Here is a 12173-nt window from a genome sequence, read left to right on the forward strand (position 1 = left end):
TTCCCTCCAAAAGGGAGGGAATGGGAGGAGCTGGCTGGTCCTCTGAAGCTGGAGGGAGTGTAAAGAGGAATAGTTATGAAATTATCTGATGATTCTTAGGAAAAAGTGACAGTATCAAATTATTTAACATTGACTTCAAGAAGGAAACCTTCAATAAATATGAAGAACTAATAGCTGAGACCTCATGGAAGGAATCCTAGGGTCAGGGGAGAATTAGACAGAGCTGTAATTTCCTTAAATAATTGATATTAGGGGGCATATATTATTAATTGATATTAAGGGGACATATATTATTAATTGATATTAAGGGCACACGTATAAGTTATCACCTTTCGGAGAAAGGCTCAGAAGGATGAGTGAAAGGGTGAAATCAGAAACTCTTCATTTGCTTCAGACAAAAGAAGGAAGCCTCTAGAAGGTGCAAAACAGTTTGCTTTATCCAGCACAAACGGTGTGGCAAAGGCTCAAAGTGAGAAAAGGCTATCAAGGACATAAAGGGCAATAAAAGTTGTTCTGTAAGAGTTGGGGTCTCTGGGGAGGCTCAGTGGAAAAAGCCTAGCAAATAAAGCTAAGAAATCAGAGGGGGTTTGTTGTGGTGTGTTTGTTGGTTTTTTGGTTTTTTTTTTTTCTTTTTTTTTCCCTCTAGATATCTAACATAATACTTGCCAAAAGCAGAGGAGAAAGGGATAGGTTTTGGGCTGGAATAGAGAGAGAATGGGTTGACAGGGTAAGGTAAAGCATGCCCTGGAGCAGTTCTGCCCTTGAGAGTCTGGCTCACAGGCAGGCAAAGTTCAGAAGACTGGGAAGAGAGCAAGCACAGGGAAAAGAGAAAAGCTGAGCAATTATAGATGTATTGGCTTCACTTGAGTAAAGGTTAAAACAAAACAGCAAACCACTTCAAAGTAACTAGGAGTGTATGTGTGGGGAAGAGATGATTAACAGTCAGCAGTCCTGAAAAACTGCATCAAACCAAAATTAATTCTGTTTTAGTGGTAGCTGGAGGGCTATTGAAAAAGCCTCAGATAGCTGCCATGTATCTTGACTGTCACTTGTGGCATTTTTACAAGTAAACTGGAGATACATGCTTGAGATAAAATCACAAAACAGTGAGTGCCAGATTTTTCAGAAAAAAAGAAGACATTAACAATAGATATTGATGACTGATAAGGAAACTTGAAAGATTCATCAGGGGTAAATCCCATCCTGAGTCTGGTATTCAATATTTACTTCTACATCTTGGCTGACAGAATAAAGAACACACTTAGTACATCTGTGAATGGCACCATGCTGGCAAGAGCTACAAGCACACTGAAAGATAGGATTGGAATTGACTAGTTGGAGAAATAGTCTGAAAGAATTTGGATGCAGTTCAGCAAGGACAAATGAAAGATTTGCATTTCCTGATGAGGCATCTGGCTCTGCCAGAAAGGATCTGCCAGAAGGGATCATATACTGGGAAGCCATCCTCTGTGTGCTGGTGATGCATAATGACTTTTAATGACTCCTGGGTGAATTCTTATGCACCATGTGCATTGTCTGCAAGGAAAGTTACAAATCCCTTGTGCCCTGGTCAGCTTTGGTAAGGCCTCAGGTGCAAACCATGGCCCACTTTGGGCATCCATCCGGAATGGGCTGAACTAGTTGGGAAGCCCACTGGAGAGCACCAAGGGTGATGCTCCTTCCGATGGGTTAATGTATAAGTGACTGAAGAAACAGGAGCTGCTGACCCTTGGGAAGGCTGGTATAAGGCTTAACAGCCTTCAGTATGTAGTGCACTTGGAATCACAGAATCCCTGCACAGAACAGCCCCAAGGCCCCAAGAACCACAGCTCGTGCCTGAGAACACTGCCCAATGTTTCTTGAACTCTGTCAGGGTTGCTGCTGTGACCACTCCCCTGGGGAGCTACTGCAGTGCCCAACCATCCTCTGGGTGAAGAACCTTTTTCTGATATCCAACCTAAACTTCCCCTGACACAGCTTCAGACCATTCCCTCTGGTCCTGTCACTGGGCACCCAGAGGGGAGATCAGTGCCTGCCCCTCCTCTTCCCCTCCTGAGGAAGTTTTGGACAGCGATGGGGTCTCCCCTCAGCCTGCTCCTCTCCAGGCTGGACTGACAAAGTGACCTCAAGTGTTCCTCATCTGGCTTCCCCTGAAGTTCCTTCACTGTCCACATGACCCTCCTTTGGTCTCTTTCTAATAGCTTTTATACCTTTTGTACACTGTGGTGCCCAAAACTGCACACAGGACTCGAGGTGAGGCTGCACCAGTGCAGAGCAGAGTGGGACAGTCCCCTCCCTCGACTATCTGTACTCTGCATCCTTGGCAAGTAGCACAAGGAACTTAGGGGAAGCAGAAGACTGCCTTTGACCCTCCTGGGAGAAGACAAAACTCCTTGAAATTTAAGTAATGAGTTTTATGTTAGTTAATACAGGGAAAAACTGCCCTAGGGGAAGGAGACTTCAGTCCTGGAAGAGGCAATTGAAGAACAGCTGTTGCTGGAGTTATTTTTGGGGAAGACAGGCAAGCCCCTGCTTTGAGGTAAAGGACAGATTTGATGACGTTTTGATATCCTTCCAGTAATTTTTGATTTTGTGACAGCTGTGGGGATGGTGTCCAATCAGTGGCATGATGCTCAGAAATGCACCTGTAGTGGAAGAAGGGCACCAACTGTAAGCTGATAGCAAAAGCTCCAGACACTTCAGGGGGAAGAGAAGGAGCAGGGCAGGAAGAGTGAGCAGCACTAGTTAACTGGGAACCCCTACCCAGAAGGTGAACAACCTGACCAGGCACTGGCATTGCAGAGAGAGGTGCATGGAGGGAGCTCATTCCATGGTGTGAAGAGCGCCGGGGCACCAGTCCCCAGTGCAGCTCCATCAGTGTCACCAGCCACCCCAGGTCCCTGACGTGGGGCTCACATTCACTGTGTCACTCCCTTCTAGCAGCTCTGCTGGCACTTTCTGATGCTCCACTCACATCTGTAATGACTCTGCTTACCCTCAAGGGTGATTGATGTGTTTCCTTTTCTTTGCAGAGGAAGAGAGACAACTTCAAGCAAACAACAGGGATTTTAATCTGCAGTTCGAATATGCTGTAAGTAACCAGGGTATGTTGTTTCATGCAGATGTAGTCACAGATGTAGCTGCATCTGTTCCATGTCTCAAGTGTTGTTTCAAAGGGGTGAACAGAACTGCATGCCAGCTATGGCTCTGCAAAACAGGCAAACACAAGCCAGATGAACCATCAGAGGTGGATTGCTGCTAAGTCAGCCTGAAAAGTGGGCAGCTGAAGGAGATCCAGTTCTGGAAAAGCATGACACAGTGACTTTGCACACTTACAGAAAATTATTAGTGAGTCAAAGCGTTTGCAGGATCAGGCTCCAAGGCCTTTCAATAACGGAACCAGGGGGGAGTTTTCTGTGGAAATTTGTCTCCATTTAAAGTAAAACATAAAAGGAAATGTGTCAGTTCCTCAGCTTTTGCAGTGAAATCATCTCTGTCAGGAAGGTTTTGAGTCTGGCCCTTGTGGCTTTCTGCCAGCTTTTCTGTCAGATTCCTAACAGTCTACTTAGGTTCACTTAGTGCCATGAAATCTGTGATTCCAAAGTGCGCCTTGGCACAGGCTGGCTGTGTCCCAGGGCTGCCAGGCTAATTTGCCAGGGAGCCCTTTGGGCAACTTCAATTCCAAAGCTTGTGGAACGTTTTATGATGCTGTGTGTAGAGGAGGGCTAGCTCAGCCTCTACATCTGTCCTGCCTGCAGGGGCATCCCCTCTGTGAGGCCGCCCTGAAGCTGCATTCTTTCAAAGTGTTTGCAGCTGCCAATTAATACTGAAGTGAATTTTGTGAATTTTTGTCCTTTGAATATCTGAATTCCAGTGGTGAAATTAATCATTCTGTTACTCGGGAGCTCTTTGAATCATGTTTTGGTTTAGGAACATCACAAGTATTTTCTTGGCAAGAGGTGAAAACACCAAGCATTTTAGAACGCACTAATTTCTTGTGATGGGGACAGTATGACTCGCCAGCAGGTTTGACTGATGGCAACATGTGGTTATCAGTGCTTTTCAGCCACAAACATGGGTTAGAGAGTCCCAGGGTCCAGAGCTGCTGCACGTGTCCTGAATACGAAATGCATGGCAGTCAATAAATGTGAAGTACTATGCAGCATGAATGTCTTATCAAGGCTGGTGATTTGAGACCGGGGAAGTGAACTTGATTTGCACACAACCTGTCAGTAGCGTGCTGCGATGGTTATTTCCACTACGTGTGGATTTGTCATCTTCCACGGAATAGTTGCAATGTGCAGTAGTGGGACATGAAAGTAGGAGGGAGATGGGTAGGTAGGTCAGGGTAGAGGCAACAAGCAACTCTTCTGGTTCCCTGCCTAATTCTGTGAAAAGCCATTCAGAAAACTGACTTTGCATGACACTGCTTCCCAGCTGATAGCTTAATTGTGCCCAAGGATTTGCAAATAGCCACAATGAAGTAGAAAATTTTGAGAACACTTCAGAATTTCGGTAAGTCTGTGATTAGGTGATAAAATGAAGGCAGCCAAAAAGCCAGCTCAGTAAAATATGTTAAAACTTGGCAGTGAGTTTTGGTAACCATGCCCCTTATTTTAGTCAGCTAAGGGTCATGATTTCTGAAGTCCTGTGTAGACCGAGGCTTGGGAAATCCAGGAAACTGCCCAAAAACAGCCAAGCCTTGAAGTGGCAAGTGGATGGTGAAGTACTAACAGACTTTAGATGGTGGTGCAAGAACTGCCCTAACTGTACAGGGCTGCACAACATGTCCTGGGCTGCTTATTTCCAATAAGTCCTTGCAAAAGTTCAATTTTTTAACTCCACATTACTAGGGTGTATGAAAATAACTAAACTCACTCATAACTTACATCACATCCCATGCCGTAGATTGCTGATGAATGTGGAAATGACAAAAAGGGAGATAGTCTCCGGGCATCCTCCCATAACACATCTATGATGCTCCTAAAAGTTAGCTCTTCCAGGCAAGGGTTAAATTTGGGTACCTTCCTCACATTCAGATTTGTCTGTCATGGTGGGGTTGCTCTGCTAAGCACTAGGATGTGGTTCAGAGTGAAAGGACCACGAAGATCCAAAAGAAACCCACCAATATAACAAAGCTTTAATAGTATTTTAGACAGTGAAAGTCACAGGACTGAGTTTCAGATTTCTTGGTAACTTAAGGCCACATTAGCCATTAAACCTATAGAACAGGTTCTTGCAACAAAGCTAGGTGAGCCGGTAAATGTTTCTTTAGGGTGAGGCAGCTGCTGAGAAAGGCCAATAAGGAAAAAGAAAGGGAAATGCAAGCCTAGATGTTGTGTATTAACTTACTGCTGAGGCCAGGCTTTCAGTCCCACCTGCTGTGAAGATTTGAGCCTTTCACTAAACGGGCAGTTTCTATTGTGTAGACATGGATCAAAGGTAAAGAGGTGTATTGTCCCTCTTTATCACAGAGAGAACAGGGAGGTGGGAAAGTACAACCAGAGGTCGGTGTGTTGTCCCTGAATATCCCTATTCCTGGTGGGACTTTGTCCCTTGCCGGTGCAAAGTCTCGAGGATATCTGTGAAGGGAGAAGAGACGAACTGATAAAGACTTGAGAACTCTATTGTGTGCGGAGTCTGACATCAGCTCTGGCAGCTGCTGAAAGGTGGCCCTCCTGGAATGAAGCAAGACTCCTGAATGGCTCAAACCAGCTTTGCAGGAACCTGGTACTGCACCGAGGAAAGCCACGTCTGACACTGCATGCAAGGGCACGTCCACCTCCATCACACTTCAACTCGCAGGAGACTTCAGAGGGCAAATTCCCTCCCAGAGCTGTCAGAAAATACTGGAGATGCTAAACTGCAGCGTGTCCCTGCCTGCCACACTTCTCCAGCCATGAGGCCTCAGCAGTTGAGCAGAAGGCTTACAAAAATTAAACAAACTTTAAAACAAAGTGCTGTGCAGTTAACTGGAAGGGCTGAGTGTGAAGGTATGAACACTACCCACCAGCTCACAAAATTAGTTAGGAATGACTCAGAAACCAAGTGTGAATGAGTGGCATGAAAAGGCACTTAGTGCAGCACAGGAAAGGGCTCAATATAGGTCAGTAAAAATGAAAAGTCAAGTCCTAATCCTGTGTTTATTCACAATGCAGACATGAAGATCCTTCCTGAATTCAGAAAGAGGTTTGTTCTGTGTAAAGACTGAAATAAAGTGAAAAGCAGGGTGGCAGATGAGGTATAGGAAGATTTAAGGACTTTAATCAACTTAATCTGTCTGCACTCACCCCAACACAGCTACAGAGGGGACAGCCTCTGTGTGTCCACCACAACGGGCACTCCATCAACACTCTGGAGAGGAAAATCTCTTCTGAAGGCTTTTAATGTTGATCTGATCCTAGTTCCTTTTTAATTCTTTGCTTTCCCATTGGAATTTAGCACAGCTGCACTGGGACGTCACGAAGGGCTGCGAAAACAACTTTGAAATTGGCTTTCAGACAATAGGAAAGGAAATGCAAGGCCTGTGAGTCAATGGCAAATTTCATCTTGGATCAGGACCCAGGGTCAAGCCAGCATTCTTTCATCAGGACCAGCAGCAAGGGGGCTGCTTGGACTCGGGTCACCTGATGAAGTCTCTAGTGAAACAGGAGGGATGTATATAACTTCCTATAGCCAATACACATTGCCTGGGCTGGATCAGCAGCTGGGCTCTTATCTGCTTGAAGTTTAATTGGAGAGCAAGGAGCTCTGGTAGTGGCTCAGACTCTGCTCCACCTCCTCTGCTTGCATGCTTTGATCTCAGAAGGCTGCCTGGTGGGTGATCTTCAGGGACCTTATCAGCAGGGTCAGGGTTGTGGCACCAGCTGCCCTCTCTTCCTGTCTCAACCTGCAAATGTCTCTCAGTGTCCCTCAAGCTCAAGGCAGAAGGGAGTGTGGTCTGATGAAGTGAAAAGTGGTCTCAGTAGTCCCTGAAGGATAGGTAGAGCAGCAACCTGCCCTGCTCTTTAGTAAGGTGTAAGTTGGGTCCATCTAAAGAGCACTTGAGGCACAGTCAGGGAGCAGCCAGAGCGGGGCTGTCCTTTGAGGAAGGGCAAGCTGGAAGAGGAGGTGATCCAGCTCAGGCAGAGCTCTCACTGACCAGGGTGCAGTCCTGCAGTATCTGGATGGCAGGGTGGCAGGGACAGGGCAGGATGCTGGTGATGGGGTCCATCCTGCCCATTCCAGACAAGGTGAGGTGATGAACCAGGTCCAGGGCCTTTTAGGGAGTCCAGGCAGAAGTGGTGAGAGACAGGGCTGAAGACAAATCTATACCAGAAGTGCAAGGTCAAGGAAGTAGAACTGGATAGATAAATCAGGGAAACAAGGACAGATGACATTCTGGATAGATAAATCAGGGAAACAAGGACAGATGACATTCTGGAGATGGGAACTTCTACAACATAGCTCAGGTGAGGATAGAAGGCTCCTGGTTGAGCTTAAGTGAGCTCCTGAGCTCTGGACAGGAGTTGTGGCTGGAGACACAGGGTGGGGTCAAGGTCCTCAAGGCATATCAAGCCCCTGAGAAGCACAGAAAGATTGAGCTGTGCCAGATGTGGTCTTCAGTGAAGTCTATAGACTCCTTTGGATCAGGTCTTCCACTCTTCATCAGATTAAGCCTCATGGAGAGAATACTCCCACCACACTGGTTGGGAGCCTTGTTGTGTGAGACCATAATGAAAACAAAACAGTGGTTTGGAGTTTGCCTCCTTTGCACCACTCAGCAGTGCTCTGCCCTCCCCTTCTTTCCTCCTTCCTGACAGGCAGCAGCTTCAGGTACTGAGCCCAGCCAGAGGAGAGCACAGTGTTGTCAAAGGGGATGCCTAAGAGACAAGACCTTTAGGTTATTATGCTTGGCTTGTCTGTGAGCAATGACATGAGGTTATCAAGCCATGCCAGCCCTGTGCACCACCATGACAAGGACACTCACCACACTGATGATTAACTGCTCAGTAATGGGGTGACACCAGACTGAAGGGACCACACAGGAAAACACAGCTAGTGATCATGCTTTCCTACAGATTTTCATGGCATACCCAACATGTGATGAGATCCTGGAACTCACTTCATTAGTGCTGTCAAGAGAGGGTCAAGGGGTTGCATATGTAAGACATTCCTATTGTTTTTCTGTTTAAAAACAAAAGAAAAATGGGAAGGAAAAAAAAAAAGAAAAGAGAAGAAAAGAGAATTGTGCTTTGGAAATTGGCATTTTTATCTCTAGTGTTTGGCCAGTCTGTTACTCCTGGGAGTTTACTTTTTTACAGGGACGTTTACAGGGACCAGATTAACACCACCACATCCTTTTGGCCTTTATCAGTCTTCTGTTGAGCTGGGGCTGCTGCCTACCATCAGGAAAAAGTCAGTGAACTAGGGAGTCTTGAAACTGATCTGGTCTGACTGTTCTGTACTCCCTGTGAAAACAAAACCTTGGTAGCACATTATGCACTGCTACATGAGTTTATTAAATATTTTCATGAGCACATTCACAGCCCTGTGGTCACATTTCTGCTTATGGTTTCTGTGCTCTTTCCAATGGCACTGCTGCAGTTAAACAGAGTGCCATGGAATTGCACTTCTGCCACCTCCTTGGTGAGGCTTTACCAAAACACCTGGGAAAGATATTTCTGCTGCTCAGCTGTTCCACTGGTCTGTGCTACACAAGAACCAACGGAATTGCCAAGTGTTGTGACATAACACCTCCCTGTGGGGTCACCAAAGTCTTGCTAAAATTTACTTGGGGCTAGACTGTCCAGCTGCTGGGAACTATTATGTCACTGAGCCAGGGGTATAAATTCAGAGGGTCAATACCTTGCCATACACTTTAGCCCCTGTAATCTAGCCACAAAAGCATCAGTGTCTCCTATTTCCAGTGACTTTTATGGCAAGGAGATGATTTGTTTGCTCAGCGATCTAAGGTAGGAGCCATCTGCTGAGTTTTGCTTGCTGTTGGACGTCACAGGCGGGCTTCTGAAAACACCCCCAAAGTAACAGCTCATCCGCCAGATCTGGACTTGTGTAACTGCGGAGAGATGAGCACTATTCTTAGGGACAGCATTTTGGTGGAGTCACACCTCCAGGAGGTGCGAATCTAGCCCCTGAAAAGAGCAGATGAGAATAATCCCTCACCCACAGACAAGATTGCTCTGGTGTCAAGCTTTGCATCTGGAGAGCTCCAGGCTGCCTGTGGGTAACCACGCTCAGACCTGCTCATTTAGGACACAGGTGCATGCAGGGACCGCCCTCGCACAACCAGAGTCTAGGGCAGATCAGCGAGTAAATGTAAAGCTCCCCCTCCCCATCTTTGTGCTTAGCCCATAGAACTGCTCTTCTTAGCTGTTGTTTTTCATGAATCTATAGGAAAACCAGAAGTTTCAGTAAGGCCTCTCAATTCCTAATTGGTGTTACAAAGATTATTCCTCTCCATGACTTTTTCTCTATGGAAGTCTCCCCCACTGAAGGCAGAGTGTGGGCACAGTGAGGCAGATGATGTGTTAGAGGCATTGCTTGTGAAATGATGGCTGCCTGTGGACTATTTAATGCACTGCAGTGATGCAGGCTCCTGTAGCACCCCTCCCACCCCAGAGTCAGGCTCTGGTCCAGCTCTAAAGAGTGACAGGGTTTGATGAAGTTAAGCATCACAGAAGAGAATAAGATCAAGAGCAGAGGGCAACTGAGATTTCCCTGTAGCTGGCCAAGAGCCTGAGCTGTCAAAGCACACAGCTTTGACAGCTCATCATCAATACCTGAGAGAAATGGTTTTGCTCAGCCTGGAGAAGAGAAGGCTTCAGGGTGACCTAGCTGTGACCTTCCAGTTCCTGAAGGGAGCCATAGGAATGATGGAGAGGGACTTTTTACAAGGGCATGTAGCAGACAGGGCAAAGGCATGGCTTCAAACTGAGCGCGGGTTTAGATTAGATAATGGGAAGGAATTCTTTCCTGTAAGGGTGTGGAGGCACTGGCACAAGCTGCCCGGAGAAGCTGTGGATGGCCCATCCCTGGAAGTGTTCAAAGCCAGGCTGGAGCAACCTGGTCTGGTGGGAGGTGTCCCTGCCCATGGCAGGGAGAGTTGGAATGAGATGATCTTTAATACCCCTTCCAACCCAAACCATTCTCTATTTCCATGATTATATGATACCCTGCATAGTCCTTCAGCTGTGTCTGTGATGTGGAAATGCAGAGTTTTGATTTGGAAAGGCTGAAGTTTTCTCTAGTTTGTCATTATAATTTGCTATTGTTATGCCTTTAGCCCCTGAGGTCCATGAACAAGTTATGTGTTTAATTAGATATATTTATAGCAATTACAAGTTCTTTTTTTCCTAGTGATTAATTTTAATTATAAATTCTAGAATAATGAGAAGATTCATGATAATACTCCCTGTCCTTATCCTCAGGTCTAAAGTGCCCTAGTGTCCCAAAAGACAGTATGTGCCCAACAATATACTATCCTGAACAACTATGGAGAAAACACTGACTAACCAGATTCCTGCAGTTAAGCATTTGGAAGCTGTTATGTCTGGGGTTTTTACCATGCCTAATGGCAATAGGAAATAAAATGAATGGCTGTGGTTCATTCAATGATTTTCCTGACGTAATTAATGGACAGAAATAGAAGGCAGGAATTGAAATAAACCACTCCCATTCTTTTCTTATTCCCTTCTGAGATTTTTGCAGGCAAAGATCTATAAACTTTATCTGAGTGTTTACTGAGTAGTTTTCCCATGTTATATGCAACCCTCTGAAATCTGTTGACGCACAAAGGTCAAGTTCCCTGCATTTACTTTTTCCTGCAGCAACAATCTTCTGTTTTTTCTTTAAGTAATTGGTCATAATACTTGCCCTCAGAAAAGTGGGCAGATTTCTTTATTTAGACCCAGCTTTTATTAAAAATTCTGCTAGACCGTGTGCCTGATGGACACAGTCTTGTCAAGCAGTTTAGTTCCTAGTATGCTGTGTTTGCAGAGGGTGCTCTTTCTCCATTGCTTCTGTTTCAGCAGTGTTCATGGAGCCTGTCCACGACACATATCCCATGGTTAAGGATTTTGAAATAAACCAAATTTAACTACATGTCCTGGCATGGACAGAGTTAACCACACATGCAGGTAGCTGCATGATACCAGGAGACAGACAATATTGTATATATGATGATCACTGATAAATATATTTTCTTGCTGGAGTGCAATCAAGAGGAGGATTTGGCTAGCTCTTCTATGAAGGCTGTTTTAATTTCTGCCCTTTTAGAGATTTACTCATTTGGCTTGTCCAAGGGCTAAAACATGATTTTAATGCAGAAGAACATACGCTGTACTGTGTGACTTAAGGTAGAGAAATCCAGTAACTGCCAAAACCAGAATAGCTTCCCCCACACATACCTTTCAGTGGTAACCTGAAATAATTGGTTTAGTGCTGGAAACATGTGGATGCATGTCAGTGTAGATGTTGAGATCCCGGATTAATGCACAGATAAGAAGTGGGCTGTGATTCATACTCAGTAGCTTCTGTCCTCCCACCGGCTTAGCAATATCTAAAGGCTATTACAAATACCACAATCACCATTTTCTCTCCTGTTGAACCAGCATATTTATTATGGAATTCAGGTGTTCTTGATACCTGCCCCCTTGGGCTGTCACACCTTAGGTTCCCTGGAAGGGGTTAATGGGCATTGTCTGGAGAGCCTCTAGGGGGAAAATGTAAGATGTTCTCACAACAGGGGAGATTCATCCTTCCAGAGCTAAACCCAGACTAGAGTCTGTTAAACATCATGTGTAAAGGTGGTCTAGCATACCTGAAAATAAAGGCACAGCAGCAGCTGGTGGGTCAGTAGGATGCATTGAGCCTGTCTGGCTGGTGGCACATATTGGACTAGACTGCTCTCATCTTTGGGGAAGAAAACACCCCGTCCTGCAATATCAAGCTTAGGCCTTTCTGTGGTTTGCAAAAGACAGACTGGGGAGTAACCACTTCTTGTGGCTGGAGGGGCCATCCGAAATTAGAAAAGGAAACTGGAAACAGGGAACAGAGCTGCAGCTCACTTGCTGAGATAGTGAGTTCTTGTATTAGTGGCTGTTGGCCCAACTCCACATCCAAGTGATTTTTGTGGAGTAGAAACAAGCCACCTGTTGAAGCTGCTGTGCTGA

At 45.6% G+C, this 12173-nt stretch overlaps 1 protein-coding gene across 1 annotated transcript in view; it reads left to right on the forward strand.

Moving 5' to 3' along the window:
* LOC311165575 (phospholipid-transporting ATPase ID-like) overlaps positions 1 to 12173 on the forward strand; it is a gene marked incomplete at its 3' end in the record, with an annotated part of 48941 nt that overhangs the window by 16404 nt on the left and 20364 nt on the right. The window contains exon 3 of the mRNA XM_084225650.1: positions 3033 to 3091. Within this exon, the coding sequence (XP_084081776.1) occupies positions 3033 to 3091 (59 nt within the window). The remainder of the gene's footprint in view (positions 1 to 3032; positions 3092 to 12173) is intronic.

The sequence above is a fragment of the Fringilla coelebs genome, assembly GCF_963513975.1.
Source record: "Fringilla coelebs genome assembly, chromosome: Z".
Classification (NCBI taxonomy): domain Eukaryota; kingdom Metazoa; phylum Chordata; class Aves; order Passeriformes; family Fringillidae; genus Fringilla; species Fringilla coelebs.